At 45.4% G+C, this 19,233-nt stretch overlaps 1 protein-coding gene across 9 annotated transcripts in view; it reads left to right on the top strand.

Moving 5' to 3' along the window:
* LOC121542130 (dachshund homolog 2-like) overlaps window positions 1–19,233 on the top strand; it is a 183,069-nt gene that overhangs the window by 78,163 nt on the left and 85,673 nt on the right. For all 9 annotated transcript variants that reach the window (XM_041851617.2, XM_041851615.2, XM_041851613.2 and 6 more), the window contains exon 2: window positions 9,754–9,878. In XM_041851617.2, the coding sequence (XP_041707551.1) occupies window positions 9,754–9,878 (125 nt within the window). The remainder of the gene's footprint in view (window positions 1–9,753; window positions 9,879–19,233) is intronic.

The following is a 19,233-nucleotide window of genomic DNA, read 5'->3' as shown; positions in this document are numbered from 1 at the left end:
TGGAGTGGAGGGAAGAGTGGAGGGAGGGAAGAGTGGAGTGGAGGGAAGAGTGGAGAGGAGGGAAGGGTGGAGGGAGGGAAGAGTGGAGAGAAGACTGGAGGGAAGAGTGGAGTGGAGAGAAGAGTGGAGGGAAGTGTGGAGTGGAGGGAAGCGTGGAGTGGAGGGAAGCGTGGAGGGAAGAGTTGAGTGGAGGGAAGAGTGGAGTGGAGTGGAGGGAAGAGTGGAGTGGTGGGAAGCGTGGAGTGGAGGGGAGCGTGGAGTGGAGTGGAGGGAAGCGTGGAGTGGAGGGAAGAGTGGAGTGGAGGGAAGAGTGGAGTGGAGGGAAGAGTGGAGTGGAGGGTGAAAAGTGGAAGTGTGCTGGAAAAGAAGTGTTGAGGGAGGCTTTTAATATGAGATGAAAGTGTGTGCGGCTGTGTAGGACTGGGCTGAGGGTCAAGCACAGTTTAGGAGAGGAGGGAAGGGAAGGCGCGCTGTTCCCCTGAGGAGTGTCAGTCCCACTCGGTAATGGGGATTTACACCCTGCGCTAACCCCTCTCTCTTTCTCTCTCTGAACACACACACATGCAAATCTTTCTCAAATAATTCAAACTGATTATTATGTGACACCTAACACACATCGAACCCTTTGCCAGATTCAGTCTGTACACTTCCACATGTGTGTGTGTGTGGTTTTCACAGCCAGAGGTACGTGTGTTTGTGTGTGTGTGTGGTTTTCACAGCCAGAGGTGTGTGTGTGTGTGTGGTTTTCACAGCCAGAGGTGTGTGTGTGTGTGTGTGTGGTTTTCACTGCCAGAGGTGTGAAAGGGTCCGATGTGCAGTCAGATGACGCATCTGTGACTGGCTTCTCTGTCTTGATTGATGGACAAAGATAATGGGCCACAAACCAACTCAGGGGGGATGACACCTACCCACCCTGATCCCAGAGACAGCAGGAGGGAAGACATTTTACATTTATTCAATACCTTCAGGAGTCCACGAGTGCCACTGCTGAGCCTCAGGAAAACTACGAGTGCAGTAGGAGGGAGGCAGCACTTAGAGAAATCTGAGGATCCTCTTCAGCAGATAGAATGCCCCTGCTCTCAGCTTCAGCTATGAATGCACTGTGTGTGTTCACCTCCTGAACATGGTCTCATGCTCCTTCACACCAGCCTTTTTAATAAAAACCAAGCAGGAATTCCCTCTGTTAATAACGGAGAACTAAATCTATGTTGTAACATGAGGCCTATGGCTTTGCACCGTATCATGCTTCTGGGTATAAACTGAGGCGTTGGAACACAGATGAACCTGGAATTCCCAAAGTCTCTGCACCGGTACCCCCCATGTACAATACACCACCAGAGACATAGGGAACCTGAACCCTTAACTCCCCATTCCCCCTAGTGGCCTGTCTAGTGGCCTGTCTAGTGGCCTGTCTAGTGGCCTGTCTAGTGGCCTGCATAGTGGCCTGTCTAGTGGCCTGCATAGTGGCCTGTCTAGTGGCCTGCATAGTGGCCTGTCTAGTGGCCTGTCTAGTGGCCTGTCTAGTGGCCTGCATAGTGGCCTGTCTAGTGGCCTGCATAGTGGCCTGCATAGTGGCCTGTCTAGTGGCCTGTCTAGTGGCCTGTCTAGTGGCCTGCATAGTGGCCTGTCTAGTGGCCTGTCTAGTGGCCTGTCTAGTGGCCTGTCTAGTGGTCTGTCTAGTGGCCTGTCTAGTGGCCTGTCTAGTGGCCTGTCTAGTGGTCTGTCTAGTGGCCTGCATAGTGGCCTGCATAGTGGCCTGTCTAGTGGCCTGTCTAGTGGCCTGCATAGTGGCCTGTCTAGTGGCCTGCATAGTGGCCTGTCTAGTGGCCTGTCTAGTGGCCTGTCTAGTGGCCTGCATAGTGGCCTGTCTAGTGGTCTGTCTAGTGGCCTGTCTAGTGGTCTGTCTAGTGGCCTGCATAGTGGCCTGTCTAGTGGCCTGCATAGTGGCCTGTCTAGTGGCCTGTCTAGTGGCCTGCATAGTAACAAAAATGTATGCACGCATGACTGTAAGTCGCTTTGGATAAAAGCGTCTGCTAAATGGCATATTATTATTATTATTATTATTATTATTATAGTGGCCTGTCTAGTGGCCTGCATAGTGGCCTGTCTAGTGGTCTGTCTAGTGGCCTATCTAGTGGCCTGCATAGTGACCTGCATAGTGGCCTGTCTAGTGGCCTGTCTAGTGGCCTGCATAGTGGCCTGTCTAGTGGCCTGCATAGTGGTCTGTCTAGTGGCCTGTCTAGTGGTCTGTCTAGTGGCCTGTCTAGTGGCCTGCATAGTGGCCTGTCTAGTGGCCTGCATAGTGGCCTGTCTAGTGGTCTGTCTAGTGGCCTGCATAGTGGCCTGTCTAGTGGCCTGCATAGTGGCCTGTCTAGTGGCCTGCATAGTGGCCTGTCTAGTGGCCTGCATAGTGGCCTGTCTAGTGGCCTGCATAGTGGCCTGCATAGTGGCCTGTCTATTGGCCTGTCTAGTGGTCTGTCTAGTGGCCTGTCTAGTGGCCTGTCTAGTGGTCTGTCTAGTGGTCTGTCTAGTGGTCTGTCTAGTGGCCTGTCTAGTGGTCTGTCTAGTGGCCTGCATAGTGGCCTGTCTAGTGGCCTGTCTAGTGGCCTGTCTAGTGGCCTGTCTAGTGGCCGACTTGCTCTCCGATACACACCCAGTCAGCAGCTTGGCTAATCAGCATAACACCAGGAAGGGGTGGAGCTATCAATGCTGAGGTAAAACCTGTCTCCCATGTTGCCTTTGACTGGATAAATAATCATCAAATATGCAGGCCTCATTAACTATTGACGAGGCTAATGTGAAGAGATGCTCCAATAGAGTAGAGGAATCCTCCCTGGGCTGAGACTTCTGCCCCGCGCTCACATCACGCATCGCCATGTTGATGTGGGTGGGTCGGGACGGGGAACGGGCTCTGTGTTTGTCTCTTTTTGTGTTTGTTTGGGAGCCCAGGTTCTCATCACCTTCCACAGTGTGCGTGTCAGACAACCACCAATCAGGATAATGGGACTAGGGCCTAAATCTGAGGTTGGATTGGCTGTCAGAAGGCCTGGTCACAGCCAAAGCTGTCACTCTGCTGGGCCATCTTCTTAATACGACAATGTGCAATAGACTGCTCTAATCCCACTGATATTGAATTGCTTCAGACATTCAATTGAATAGCTGATGAAATGATTAAAGAGAAAACATGCCTCCAGCATATGGATTTGGTGTGACCTTGACCCTGCTGCCCATGTCGTATTTCTAGTTCCACACGTGTAGCATTTAGGAGACTGTGCTCACATTAGATGATTTCCTTTACACTGGTGTTGCGGGATAAAATTAAACTGGTTTCAAAAGCCACAAGCAATATACACACAGTTGATTAGATTTTGATGTCAAAACATATGTACTGTAAACCTATTGTTCTGTGGACAGAGAAAAGGTGACCATCTATATGACTCCTAAAACTGTAGAGACAGAATGGCTATCTAGAACCGTGTTGTTGACTGACACGTCTGCCTTGAGGCCGTATTCGAACAGAGCTGGTACAGCACGTAGATGGCCGGTACGGTGTCTATCCCTCTAGTCTAGATAGAAGAGAGGCCTGTCTGACACAAAATCTAATCACATTTGTTTGTCACATGCTCCGAATACATTTACGTCATTTAGAAGATGCTCTTATCCAGAGCAACTTACAGGAGCAGTTAGGGTTAAGTGCCTTGCTCAACAGCACATTGACAGATGTTTCACCAAGTCAGCTTGGGGATTCGAACCAACGGTCTTAACCGCTAGGCTACCTGCTGCACATACAACTGGTGTAGACTTTACCATGAAATGCTTGCTTACGAACCCTTCCCAACGATGCAGAGTTTAAAAAATAAAATGTAACCCAAGGAATAAAATAAAATACACAAGAATGGAGCTTTCTATATACAGGAAGTACCAGTACCAGATCAATGTGCAGATGTACGAGGTATTTGAGGTAGACACACATACACACACACAGCATATGTTCGCAGCATGTTACTAGGGTCTGTGTTTATAAAGACCTCTTCTATATCTCAGCATGTTACTAGGGCCTGTTTATAAAGACCTCTTCTATATCTCAGCATGTTACTAGGGCCTGTTTATAAAGACCTCTTCTATATCTCAGCATGTTACTAGGGCCTGTTTATAAAGACCTCTTCTATATCTCAGCATGTTACTAGGGCCTGTTTATAAAGACCTCTTCTATATCTCAGCATGTTACTAGGGCCTGTTTATAAAGACCTCTTCTATATCTCAGCATGTTACTAGGGCCTGTTTATAAAGACCAGCTCTATATTGCAGCATGTTATTCTGTTTGCATTGTGTTTGTTCTAGTGGATAGTGGTCATGGGTAGTGGTCATGGGTAGTGGTCATGGGTAGTGGTCATTGGTAGTGGTCATTGGTAGTGGTCATGGGTAGTGATCATGGTAGTGGTCATGGGTAGTGGTCATGGGTAGTGGTCATGGGTAGTGGTCATGGATAGTGGTCATGGATAGTGGTCATTGTTCAATAATAATCCAATACTAGATACAGTATAAACATTAAATCACACATTGCTTTCTCAGGTTTTATGCATTGCCCAGCTATCAGTTTTTCCATATGTGGGATGGGTATGGGGAGGTTTCAGCAGTTTTAGTTGAGTGTGTGGCCATATGGAGACTGACTTCTTCTGGGCATCAGTGGGTACTGCCGACCCCACCTCTCCCTCTCTCACTGTCTTTCCCTCATTCTCACTGAGCAGGCACACTGGCAGCCTCTCTCTCCCTGGGATATGCAGGCCTCTCACACATGAGTAATTGATGAATTGTATGCAATATGCAAATGTAAATGCATAAATCTCCTGACTGACAGCTTAATTTATGTGAGCCTTTAAGAATGCAGGATTAGATTTTAATTAAACATCTTCAAAGGCACCCTGACTTGTACATGTTTTGTTGTTGTTAAAACAGTTTCCCATTTAACATTTTAGAAATGTGATTTTTGTTTGGCCCGTTCTCCACCCCTTCACACTGCAACTACCAGCCTCCGAAACTTTGTGTACGACAAATGTCTTTGTTTGAAGTGAAGTGAACACAAGTAGTTAGTGCAGCATGGTGCCATCCACTCACACCAAAGCTCTCCACAGATATTGGCCACCACTCTCTGGCCTTTGTCATTGAGAAGAGTGGGTGGAGTCATCACTCATAATGATAGGATGGTCTTCCTGGAGTGCCAGGCTAACCCAGGCTCTGGCTCAGGCCCCATCCTGCAGGTATCTGATTACTTTAAATATTTAATTAACCTGTTTGAAAAATGACAAGGGCACATTTGTGACATTTTCGTTTGGACTAGATAGTGCTTAGTAACCCACTTTAAGTCGTCTCCGGGAGAGGCAGTGATACCGCCTGAGAGTTGAGGGTAGTGATTGGTAAGGACGACAGCATGACAGGTTTTTTATTTTCTGGTGAGTGAAATGTGCGGGAACGTGTGAATGACTTTTCGCAGCCATCTGTTCCTTCTGCCCGATGGAACCCTCTACGGGCATGTGTGTGTGTGTGTGTGTGTGTGTGTTTGTGTGTGTGTGCCTTTGCTTCAGAGAGGGCAAACATGGAGGTGCATAGCAGCAGGAATGGGCATTATGCCCACCAATGAGGCTGTTTGTGGTACAGTATTCACGGTCGGTGTGAGAGCATCTGGATGTGAGGTGAGATGCTCTGCAGTATACAACCACCTACAGTTGCTGACTCCTAGTGCATGGCGGACAGGGGGAACATGTGGGCTCGAAAATCATAGTTCGCTTTTCTGCATTATTTTTGTGAATATGGAAAAGTAAACGTTGTTAGGAAATGTAACACTTTAACTACTGCATTGCAAAAATACGTAAGGAAAGTATTTGACCCAAAAACGTTGTCTTTGTAATTACATCATTCATCTAGAGCAATATGAAATCAATCCACAGTTTGATTGAATACCAGCCCAAGTTTTTACCTCCATGGCTGAAGCAGAGCATAGAGGATTAGACAGAACATGGAGGGACAGGGGCTTGCTCTGCACAATTCTATTGATCTACAGTGTATCTCATTTATGCGGTTTGTTGCATTGGGACATTTGATGCAGGTCCTGTTCTTGGAGTCGGAGTAAAGCTAGTCAGCAGGACCAGCTTATACAAGGAAGCACCTGCCGCCAGCTAGGAAAGGGGGGCAGGAACACAATACTCAGTAAAAGTGGAGCCAAATAAGAAAATAGTTCTAGTCTCCCGAGGGAATAGGCCAAGTTGGAGCACAATCGCCCTGCAAAAGAAATGACACGGGTGTGCGAGAGGGGAATAATAAGTCGGTGACTCCAGACCATTGCTTTGCTTCCATTCCTTTGCTTCAACAATCAGCTCTGTGTATGGAAAACAACCCACCCTCCAAAGGAAGCCCTCTCTCATTTAAGACGTTGAAGGAAATGTCTGGTTAATCTGCTCAAAAGATTTCAACAGTGTTTTCTAATTCCCCTTCCTCTCCGGAAGTTTCCACACGTTATCGGAACATTCTGGTTATTAATGGGTTCTCAAGAGCCTCTCCTTTTGGGGGACGCAAACCAAACATAACATTCTCATCATTTGGTTTATGCATTATTAGGCCCGCAACAAAGTAGTGTAGAGTAGCCTGTGTATTATAGTGTAGTTTGTTTTAAACAAATATAAACTTCCCTGTAATGCTATGGCAAAATGGTGGCCAATTTGATTAAAAGGTCATTTATTTAAGTATGAAATGTATTGCAGTGAGCACATCAGAAAAATGTAATTGTCATTTTAGCTAATTATCTTCTCTCCAATGAATTGGTTTCATCTTCAGTATCAGGTGTTCTGCTTATGCCATCATCATTTACCGGTGTGATGGAAGACACAGGTGGAAGGGACCTCCGTTTTTCATATAGGCCATAATTACAAGACAGAATATATGAATAACATATCTGAAGTAGTTCTTTCTGTGTAAAATCCAGAAGGCCTGAACTGTATTACAACACCCTCATTAGTGAATTTACTGTAGAGGTGGTTGTGAATGATAAGTTCTGCACTTCTTGGCATTTAGACAAATTACTACCCCTAATATTGTCTCTATGGCAAACTTGGCAGCAGTAATTGATGACCTAATAAATATATCATATTTGAAGTTAATTACAACACTTGGAGTTACGTGTAAGGCTGGCTTATGTAGTCACATCCATTCATTTTCTATTATTTTCAAGTGCATGCTTACTCCTAGAGAATGTGAAGGGCCAAGATAACTCTAGGAGGAAAAGAAACAAAGAAACATTTAAAATTACAGCGCACCCCCCCCCACACACACACACACAACAACAAAATATTTTATGTGAGTATGTACAGGATATCTGAATATGAATGGATTTCAAATTAAGTACTCAGAAAACCCTCTCTTAAAGAAATCTCTAATGGAAGATAATCCAATAAATAAAGACTGAAAACCTGGAATCTCCAAAGTGGCTTAATTACACAGTTTAAAAACAGTGGGCTCTGCGCTATGGTGAGCTGACAGGGCCCTGTAGACTGTGCAGAGCAATAAGCCAGAATGACTTTGATACACTACAGTAACTTCATTGAGCGGTTCCTGTTCCAGGCTCACTACAACTGCTAAAGTGATTCATGTTGAGAACTCTTTTACCTTTTTTCTTTTTACACGCTTGACTGTTCATAGTTTTTAATTGGATTAGTAAAGTGACAATTGTGAGTGCTGTACATTTTCTGAACGTAGCTCATGCAGACAGCCAACAAGTCATGAGGGGTATGAGTGTGGGAGCAGGGGGGGTTCTGAGATTGGGGGGTGGAGGACGGAAGGGGTGAGGGTGGTGGGGGGTTGAGGGTGTGTGCAAAAGGGAGTGTGATCATTGCTGCCACCTCTCTGGTGTAACAGATTGAGGGTCACATGGAGTTTATCATCGATTGGAATTGCAGGCCAGTCAATAGAGAATATTACACACAGTGGAGTACTGTAGCAGAGCTCACTAGTTCTGCCTTGCTGTGTCAGTACAGTAACGTTCGGCAATCTTTTTCTGTGGAAGGCCAATCAACTGTTCCTTGAAAAACACCTCAGGTTCAGGGCTGTGTAACTGACCCATGTCAACATTTATAAGTTACTATTTAACTGACATTTTTCTAAAAAGTTACTTAATTTTCTATTGAGGTGAGTGACTCCTCCAACTCTAGAGTCTCCAGTCTGGAGTCCTTGGCTACTCTGACTGGGAACGTTCAGGTGAATCATACTTAAAACAGAATAAACTGGCCAGAGAAAAGAGAAGGACAAGACATTAAAGGCGAATGAACAAACAGCTGAATCAAAATGGACTGTTGTGGCAGCTTGTGAGTGAACGCCTTTGTGTTGAACAGAGAGACGGGGGCACCGCGAACGAGAGAGAGAGACGGACGTTTCACAGCGAATGGGCTTTGTTCTAATGGCAACACTCTGTTTGGAACACCGATAAGAGCCTTCCATTTGTCTCTCCGAGTTTGTTTTCTTTCCGTCCTCTCTCTGTTCTCCGTTCAAGTCCTCTCTGTGTCTTTTGTACTTTAAAATAGAGTCCCATGCCAGCCAAGTGTAGTGGCATCTGGAGCGTCTAGTGATGCTTTTTCAACTCGTATCCAACCACGACTCTGAAGACTACTCTGATTTGTTCCTATATTGAACACCCCCCTCCTTTTACTTGTATGCTGATTGCTCTGTGGTCTTGTTTGTGTTTGTTGCCACTGCAATATTAATGAAATACAGAAAGAGGCAACAACACAGCGTTTTTTTAGTTAGTGTTCCTGGACGCTGGTCGATGGTATACAGCTCTAAAATTAGCATTACTTTTTTATTTTCAAGCCCCCCCCCCCCTTTCTTTCCTGTCGCCCACTTCATTCAGCCTGTCACATACGTGTCTGTCTCTGCGACAGAAGCGCCCTATCAGTCTAGTACACCCTTTAAGAGTCTACTGTTGGGAAGTGAGGAAGGGCATGTGTGTGTGAGGGGTTGTGTAACGTAAGGAACGTTTTGACTTGTTTCTCACTTCCTGACCCCAGGGGGAAGGAATCTCAGTCTAATTTTATACCATCAGACACCAAACCCTGAAACAATGTGCCTGCACGCTGGCGGTCCCTTATCAGATATGGCCTTGCTGGAATATGCTATGTCCCCTGTGCACTTCAAGGCATATGTGTTTGAGGTGATTATTATCAAGCTTTTTTGTGTGTGTGTCCTGTGTTATCAGTGGAGTGGATCTCTGTCTACCTGCCGTCTCTGTCTAATCCCCCCAGAGTGGGATGGGGGGGGGCAAACATATGTTGGTGTGAGTGATGAGAGGAGGAGAGTAATATTGTTAAGGTCTTATGAGGCTTCAAATATTATTTGAAAAAGAAGGAATAACATTTTGGGATTTTACGAAATATGACCACCACAACAATAATTCATAGAAATTAGACTAGCAATCGTCATGGAAATATCTTAATTTCTTTAGTTTTTAGATGTGTATTGTCATTAATGTATCATTTCCACTCTCTTTGTGTCAATTTAAATGAAAAAGAATGCGATACAATTTTCACATCATGCTTGCTATGTAGAGAAATATAAAATCAACCATTGTAAATGTATCAATCAATGGGCTCTTTCACTGTGAGCCTGTGTGATCTAAGTAAAAGAGATTTAAATAGTAGATAATTAGCTGTGTATTGACGTGATCTTTCTCTCTCTCTCCCTCCCCTTCTCCTTCGCTCCCTCTCTCTGCAGCTCCAGGCCTGGCCGACCACCCAAGCGTTCCCTGGGGGTAGCGATGCAGGAAAGTTCCAGGCTTCTTCCCCACAGTGTCCACGGCCTACTGTCTCCCGGCCTCCTCTCATCCATGTCGCCCGGAGGTAAGATCTCCCTCATCCATGTGCAGCCACCCTTAACATGCACACAACCTTCAATGAGTTTCAATCAAAGCACCCCTATATAAAAAAAGCTAATTTACCCTCCACCAGCCTAACCTCTACCTTGCATTAATTATGTATTTTAATGTTTGATAAAAAATAGAGAGCCATCAGGTGTCCTATACGGGAGCCTTGGATTGATCACATTTTGATGAAAGCGATTGTGTTATCTTTTCCCTTGAGGTCCCTGTCTCTGTTTCCTCCATGCCTTCTCCTCCTCTCATCTCCACCCACTTCTGCAAATCAGCTCTTATTGATTTCCTTCTCTGTCCTTCACTGGTCACTACTGCCGCTCAAACAGAGGTTACACTATTGGATTTCTGTAGCCTTTTCTCTCGCTCTCTCTCTCGTTCTCTTTCGTTCTTTCTCTCTCTCTCTTTCTCTCTTTCTCTCTCTCATTCTCTCTCTCTCTCTCTCATTCTCTCTCGTTCTCTCTCGCTCTGTATCTCTCTCTCTCGTTCTCTCTCGCTCTCGTTCTTTCTCTCTCTCGTTCTCTCTCTCTCGCTCTGTATCTCTCTCTCATTCTCTCTCTCTCATTCTCTCTCTCGCTCTCGTTCTTTCTCTATCTCTCTCGTTCTCTCTCTTTCTCTTTTTCTTTCTCTCTCTCTCTCTCTCTCTCTCTCTCTCTCTCTCTCTCTCGTTTTCTCTCTCTCTCTCGTTCTCTCTCTCTCTCTCGTTCTCTTGTTCTCTCTCTCTCTCTCTCTCGTTCTCTCTCTCTCGTTCTCTTTCTCTCATTCTCTCTCTCGTTCTCTCTCTCGTTCTCTCTCTCGTTCTCTCTCTCTCATTCTCTCTCTCTCTCTCTCTCTCTCTCTCTCTCTCTCGCTCTCTCTCTCTCTCTCTCTCTCTCTCTCTCTCTCTCTCTCTCTCTCTCGTTCTCTCTCTCTCGTTCTCTCGTTCGCTCGCTCTCTCGTTCGTTCGCTCTCTCTCTCGTTCGCTCTCTCTCTCTCTCTCTCTCTCTCTCTCTCGTTCTCTCTCTCTCTCTTTGTTCTCTCTCTCTCGTTCTCTCTCTCTCGTTTTCTCTCTCTCTCGTTCTCTCTCTCTCGTTCTCTCTCTCTCGTTCTCTCGTTCGCTCTCTCTCTCGTTCGCTCTCTCTCATTCGCTCTCTCTCTCATTTTCTCTCACTCTCTCATTCTCTCTCTCGCTCTCTCTCTCGTTCTCTCTGTCTCTCTCGTTAGCTCTCGTTCTTTCTCTCTCTCTTTCGTTCTTTCTCTCTCTCTCTTGTTCTCTCATCTCTCTCTCTCCTATTCCCTCTCTAGTCTCTATCTCAGTTGTTGCTGTAGGCCTGTCCTTCTCCTTTTGCCTCTTTATATAATAAAGTTGTGTTAACGTTTTTGCATCAACACAATGCCTGTCATTATGCTTAGGTATAATGTGTGTGTGTGTGTGTGTGTGTGTGTGTGTGTGTGTGTGTGTGTGTGTGTGTGTGTGTGGTTCTGTCTTGTTAAGAACTTTTTTGCTAGTCTTTTTTTATTTTCTCTCTGAATTGCTGATGGTGGGGGTTTACATGCTGACCACACCGCTCGCGTCACGTGCAAAATAAATTTATACATACGTTATTCAATCATTTCATCCAAACTGCTCGCGCACGTCAACGAGCGTCTGCGTAGCCAGGCACTAAAATAGAACTTGGTTCTATTTGTGACGCTTGTCGCGCTGCAAGTCCCACCTCTCCCATCTGGTTTCTAGGAGTATATACCCACGTGGGTGATTGAAAGATGAACTGAGGTCCACACTCCAGTCCAGTTGGTGGTGGTAATGCACCTTAAAGTTGGTTGCCAACTGCCATATAAATTCCAAAGAAGAAGAAGAAGCCTGAAGGAGGAGAGATTACGAGAAACGAACTCGGTTTACCATTTTATCTGTGGATTAATTGTCGGAGTAGAGGACCTTGTGCATTTCAGGTAAAATAACAACCAAATGTTTATATCCCATGACAAATTAGCTAGCAACAGCAAGCTAGCTAGCTAAATTGCCATACATGTTTAATGCTTTTCGACCTGTCCCCAAATTAATATAGTTGGTTCAGAGTTCATTTTGATATTTCAACCTGCGTGTCCTGATCGCGTCTTGTGTGGGTGGACAAAAGCAACATGCGCGCGATGGCACATGCGGACGCACGTGCGCTCCCGGTCTAGTCAGCATGTCAGTCCTCACAATGGCCAGCAAGGATATTGATTTGTGCAGACGAGTGGTCTGAGCAGTCAGTTAGCCATGCTAGTGATTGATTTCAGATGACTGTTAATATTCTCCTCCCCTGCAGTGGGTTGTGGGCCTTCTTTAAAATGCACATGAAAATCATCTACATTTTGTGTCGTCTCGGTGCATCAGTGATAACTCAAGTCAGGTAGTAGTTGTCTGCCTGTCTGTCAGATGACAATATTTAATTAGATACTGGTGGCCAAGTAGTCTTATCTTTTCAATATGAACATGTAGTTTAATGTGATAATTAAGTACAACCTTTAATTGTTTTGATATTATTATTTTTTACCTTTAACGGCCAAGCAGTATTGTAGTTGCAAAATACATGTTTTGTTTTAACAGGTTTAGAATTATTTTCAAGGCTCTGTTTTGCCCTGTTAACACAGACAGAGGGATATTATTCCTGAAAAGCCTTTGCATTATGTTAATGAAGCAACCTGCTGATCTCTTCAACATCAGTCTTTTCCACTGCTCATTCTCCTATAAGCAAACAACATATTTACATACCTAAAAGGAATACTGTATCTTCCTCATAAATCCTGAATGGATCAGAGACAGATGTTTGCTACATATTGATGAATATATTTTAAATATACAGCACAGTAGTTCAGTAATAGTAGCAGCAGTAACGGTAGCTAACGCACTTTTGTACATCGCGCTGTTCCGTACATTTAAACTTATTTTAGCGCCCCCAAAAACGTAATACTTCCAGGTCAACTGTAATATGAATACCATTGTAAAGCAGAATTTCTCCCCTTTCCAGCAAAGTCAATGACGAGACCTTCATGCTGCCTGTCTCTGCATGATTGAAGAAAGCAATGGAGCTCCGCCGGGTCTTTTTAAAACTGGCGGGTGGGGAAGTGAAAGCTACTGTGTCATAGTGAAAGGGGGAGATATGTAGTGTGGGGAACCAGCTTTTTTCACCCGATTTGTCCAACTTATCACCTCTAAAATGTAAATAAAACACTATAAAGAGTTTATATTATGTCTAATTACATACCTATTTGAAGGTTTGTGTCGAATTTGAATAGGGTTTTTAGGGCGGCGCTAAATTTATCTTCACAATTAAACTCGGTTTCACGGTTTTTGAGAGTCATGATGGCTCGCAGTGATTACGCGAAATATTTACAATTGATTGAATTAACTATTGATGAACTCACGAGTAATTAACTTTACACTCACCATTGATAATTTCTTGTTTTTAATAATGATATGTCACACTTCAATGTACAGCGTCAGCGGGGTCAGTTTTTTCAACTTTTCTCCTATACTATTGGTCCATTACCATGTCAACCAACGCTGAATCGAAACTTAGTTCACTCCCCTGATTGTGATGCTAACACAGTCGCTACAGTCCCATTCGTTTTCATTGCAGCCTTGTTTGAATGCCACGGTTGCCCACATATGTACGGAACAGAGTTAGCTACCGTTAGTTGTACTTGTACATTAATTAATACCACTGTAGTCAACAGTAACAATGTTCCTATTTCATTAACATGTAATGCGACAATTGTCTGTACAAATTAGCAAGCTTTATCCCCAACCCCCCCCCCCCCTGTTTGCAGTTCTGTCAAATAGCAGATTTGTATTGGAGGTGTCATTCAGTTATTATCAATAATTTGTGTTGTTATTAACATATAATGCGACAATTATCTGGATGTTTGCAGCTCTGTTCTGTACATCAGTGCTCAGCGTCACCTTGTGAGCAAAAACAAAATAAAGAGAGTATTCATGAGGGAACTGGTTTTCCTCTCCTCTGTCTTTCGCACAAGAAGGGGGGGTGTTTGGGAAGAGGGGTAGGAGTGTTGAGTTGAGCAAGAGCAAAACTAACATGTTGTGGGCTTTGTTGGAGCATTTGGTTTCCTGGATTGCTGTTGACAGAAACATCATAAGCCCCTTGCACTCCAGGGAGAGGAGAGGAGGAGCTACAACAGCAGGCTTCAGGATTCCATCCTCACACTACAGTACAGTCATCATGTACAACATGACTGCCTTTTCTGACTATAGTACCAGACACTGAAGCCTCCCTGGTCAGGGGGAGATGGAGAGATGAAGGGTGTGTGTGTGAGTATGGTCCACATCTGACAAATGTGTTCAGTTTAAATCCATATTTTCTCCCCTGTCAACGTCCTCATGCAGGCAGTCATGAAACCCCTCTCTCTCTCTCTTGCTCCCTCTCTTGCTCCCTCTCTCTCCCTCTCCCTCTCGCTCTCTCTCGCTCCCTCCTTCTCTCTCTCGTCTCTCTCCCTCTCTCTCCCTCTCTCTCCTGCTCTCTCTTTCTATCTCTCTCTCTCTCCCGCTCTCTCCCGCTCTCTCCCGTCTCTCTCTCTCTCTCTCTCTCTCTCTCTCTCCTCTCTCTCTCTCCTCTCTCTCTCTCCTGCTCTCTCTCTCTCTCTCTCTCTCTCTCTCTCTCTCTGTTTCTCTATCTCTCTCTCTCTGGTCTCCCACTCTCGCTTTCTCTCTCTCTCTCACGCTCTCTCTCCCCCTCTCTCTCTCGTCTCTCTCTCTCGTCTCTCTCTCTCTCTCTCTCTCTCTCTCTCTCTCTCTCTCTCTCTCTCTCTCTCTCTCTCTCTGTCTCTCACTCTCTGTCTACTGTCTCGTCTCTCACTCTCTCTCCCTCTCCCGCTCCCGCTCCCACTCTCGCTTTCTCTCTCTCTCTCACACTCTCTCTCCCTCTCTCCCTCTCTCTCTTTCTTTCTGTGGCTGAAAACAAACCCAGCCCTTCCTGGTGATTTGATGAATGACATGTCCCCTCCCCCGTCCCCTCCCCTCCCCCCGTCCCCTCCCCTCCCCTCGTCCCTGGGCCTCACTCTGTTTTGGATCACCTCCTTTCTCTACACTGAGTGTACAAAACATTAAGAACACCTTACTAATATTGAGTTGCACCCCCTTTTGACAGCCTCAATTCGTCGGGGTATGGACTCTACAAGGTGTCAAGCGTTCCACAGGGATGCTGGCCCACGTTGACTCCAATGCTTCCCACAGTTGTGTCAAGCTGGCTGGATGTCCTTTGGGTGTTGGACCATTCTTGATACACACGGGAAACTGTTGAGTGTGAAAAACCCAGCAGCGCTGCAGTTCTTGACACAAACCGGTGCGCCTGGCACCTACTACCATACCCCGTTCAAAGAAACTTCACCCTCTGAATGGCAAACATACTTAATCCATGTCTCATTTGTCTCAAGGCTAAAAAATCCTCCTTTAACCTGTCTTCTCCCCTTGATCTACATTGATTGGTGAATTTAACAAGTGACATCAATAAGGGATCATAGCTTTCACCTGGATTCACCTGTTCAGTCTATGCCATGGAAAGAGCAGGTGTTCTTAATGTTTTGAATACTCAATGTATAACGCCAAATGTTGCTCTGTTGTCTTACAGCATTGGGTAACTTTTACCTGGCTGATACAAGTGACCCCTTTACAATACAGTCTCCTTACTGTAAATTGATTATTTTAATTGTCTTAATTACATGGTTTAAAGCTAACCTTCTCCTGACGTGCTGGACCAGTGGTTTTGCTCTCTGACCTCTCCTGATGTCCTGGACCAGTGGTGTTGCTCTCTGACCTTTACTGATATCCTGGACCAATGGTATTACTCTCTGACCTCTCCTCAATCTTGCTGTATCAGCTGATTCTGTGTCAGTCTTGGCGTTGTTTCCCAAGTCTGTGTGTCGGCTCGGCTCGGCTCGGCAGTATCATGCTCCAATCAGTCATCTGAAGGGGTTAAAGTCTGTGAGTAAAATAACAGAGGATAAATAAAACATGGGGATCTGTTTAGTGACATGTGGGCTAGCCTTCGCACATGCTAACACAGGCCTTTCACACACAAAGAGAGAGAGAGAAGGAGGGAGAGGGGGAGGGGGAGATTGGGAGAGAGGGAGGGATCGATGGAGGAGCGAGAGGGGTAGGGCCAGACTGATGGTCTGTAAATCCCTGTGATAAAGAGTCGGGGCCCTGAGACACACGCTCGCCAACGCACAGAGCAGAATTAAACTCCAGGCTTCGGCGTAGGTGGGTGGCCTCCAATCCGTATTTAATGAAGGATCTGTGGAGAAGGAGGGGGGTGCTTTTAATTTGTATTTCCAGCAATCTGTCTCTCGGGAATGATCAGGATGGGCTCGGTTAATGAGGACTGTAAAAACAAAGAGGTAGTAATCAGAGACGGAGAAGCCAGTGGTACGGGTAGAAACGCTGCAACGCAACGCAAAGCAATTCACTAAGTGTCTATTTGTATCCTCTTCTAAAGGCAGGAATCAGCGCTTCTCTTCTGTGGATCCTTATTGCTTCTCTGACCTTCATTTTTCCTATTGATCTGCAAAGCAGAGAGAAGTGGACAGGATGGAGAACACAAGCAGAGAGCTTTTCTCCTTTTCCTCTCCTGGAAAACGGTGCCATTGTCCCGTGGTGCAGATGACTGGTTCCTAATGAGCCTATCTGATGCACATCACTTCTCATCGGGACATTTAAAAGCACCTCCTGACATAGTAGATACTGAACACCCCAAGGTTACCCAGTATTTCTCTCTGAACCTCCTGACCCCACCCTTAAGACAGAACCCTGCCCCCACCCTTCAGACAGCACCCTGGCCCGACCCCTACCCCTCAGACAGAACCCTGGCCTGACCCCACCCCTCAGACAGCACCATGGCAGTGTCCCCATGTTTACCCAGCCAATGTGTCACATTCTAGGTATGCTGTGTGTCAACCACAAGCTACCCTTAACCCCGGGAGGAAGTGGTCAACGATACAGTCCAGGAGGGCTTGGCTGTCCACTATAGAAGTGGAGGTTACATCGTCTATAGTAGAGAAGGTCCTACTGTAGTGAGGACTGATTCACTTCATTATGCTGTCACTCAAACTTCATTCCTTGATTTCAATCTACAGAGAAGTCCACCACCTGGTGCTGACGTGTGTGACTGTGTGTGTGTCTGCTGTAGCCAACATGTCCTCTTTATTGTGGATCTTTAACGTGGCTGCAGTCGCCAGAATTAGCGCTTTAATTAGACACTTAATTAGGGGATGCCAGATGAATGACAGTTTGAAGTCAGTGACTAACGCTCAGCACTTTGTGTGTGTGTGTGTGTGGTCGCTGTAAGCTACATACTGTCTGTATGAAGGCTACTCCCCATTCCATTTGAATGTACAGTTTGTATCATCTCTTATTCTACTCTGTATAATAATCCCTGGGTTGTGTGGGTCTGGTGGGATTAGCTATGTGTAAATCTGTGACCTTCTCCCCTCTCAGTAATGACACAGACCCTGTGGTCACCCTGGGGTGAGATCACTTCTTAGTAATCTTGGTAAAGTTAGTTTTATTCTCAGCAATGACAGAATGAATCTCTGTAATCACACACAGAGGATGTAGATGATTTTAGTGTTATTCCGTCTTAAATATACAGTGGGGAGAACAAGTATTTGATACACTGCCGATTTTGCAGGTTTTCCTACTTACAAAGCATGTAGAGGTCTGTAATTGTTTATCATAGGTACACTTCAGCTGTGAGAGACGGAATCTAAAACAAAAATCCAGAAAATCACATTGTATGATTTTTAAGTAATTAATTTGCATTGTATTGCATGACATACGTATTTGATACATCAGAAAAGCAGAACTTAATATTTGGTACAGAAACCTTTGTTTGCAATTACAGAGATCATACGTTTCCTGTAGGTCTTGACCAGGTTTGCACACACTGCAGCAGGGATTTTGGCCCACTCCTCCATACAGACCTTCTCCAGATCCTTCAGGTTTCGGGGCTGTCGCTGGGCAATACGGACTTTGAGCTCCCTCCAAAGATTTTCTATTGGGTTCAGGTCTGGAGACTGGCTAGGCCACTCCAGGACCTTGAGATGCTTCTTACGGAGCCACTCCTTAGTTGCCCTGGCTGTGTGTTTCGGGTCGTTGTCATGCTGGAAGACCCAGCCACGACCCATCTTCAATGCTCTTACTGAGGGAAGGAGGTTGTTGGCCAAGATCTCGCGATACATGGCCCCATCCATCCTCCCCTCAATACGGTGCAGTCGTCCTGTCCCCTTTGCAGAAAAGCATCCCCAAAGAATGATGTTTCCACCTCCATGCTTCACGGTTGGGATGGTGTTCTTGGGGTTGTACTCATCCTTCTTCTTCCTCCAAACACGGCGAGTGGAGTTTAGACCAAAAAGCTCTATTTTTGTCTCATCAGACCACATTACCTTCTCCCATTCTTCCTCTGGATCATCCAGATGGTCATTGGCACCTGGACATGCGCTGGCTTGAGTAGGGGGACCTTGCGTGCGCTGCAGGATTTTAATCCATGACGGCGTAGTGTGTTACTAATGGTTTTCTTTGAGACTGTGGTCCCAGCTCTCTTCAGGTCATTGACCAGGTGGTGCCGTGTAGTTCTGGGCTGATCCCTCACCTTCCTCATGATCATTGATGCCCCACGAGGTGAGATCTTGCATGGAGCCCCAGACCGAGGGTGATTGACCGTCATCTTGAACTTCTTCCATTTTCTAATAATTGCGCCAACAGTTGTTGCCTTCTCACCAAGCTGCTTGCCTATTGTCCTGTAGCCCATCCCAGCCTTGTGCAGGTCTACAATTTTATCCCTGGTGTCCTTACACAGCTCTCTGGTCTTGGCCATTGTGGAGAGGTTGGAGTCTGTTTGATTGAGTGTGTGGACAGGTGTCTTTTATACAGGTAACGAGTTCAAACAGGTGCAGTTAATACAGGTAATGAGTGGAGAACAGGAGGGCTTCTTAAAGAAAAACTAACAGGTCTGTGAGAGCCGGAATTCTTACTGGTTGGTAGGTGATCAAATACTTATGTCATGCAATAAAATGCAAATGAATTACTTAAAAATCATACAATGTGATTTTCTGGATTTTTGTTTTAGATTCCGTCTCTCACAGTTGAAGTGTACCTATGATAAAAAATTACAGACCTCTACATACTTTGTAAGTAGGAAAACCTGCAAAATCGGCAGTGTATCAAATACTTGCTCTCCCCACTGTACACTGAAGAGACCGATTTACTAAGGGCTTGCAGGAAGGCAAACTTTGGAATAACACACACACTTTTTTTTAAAGAATATTATTTCCCTGTGTAAATAACATATGTA

The sequence above is a fragment of the Coregonus clupeaformis genome, chromosome 27 (assembly GCF_020615455.1).
Source record: "Coregonus clupeaformis isolate EN_2021a chromosome 27, ASM2061545v1, whole genome shotgun sequence".
Taxonomy (NCBI): domain Eukaryota; kingdom Metazoa; phylum Chordata; class Actinopteri; order Salmoniformes; family Salmonidae; genus Coregonus; species Coregonus clupeaformis.
Note: the sequence above shows the minus strand (reverse complement) of the source record. Positions and strands in the feature narration are given on the sequence as shown.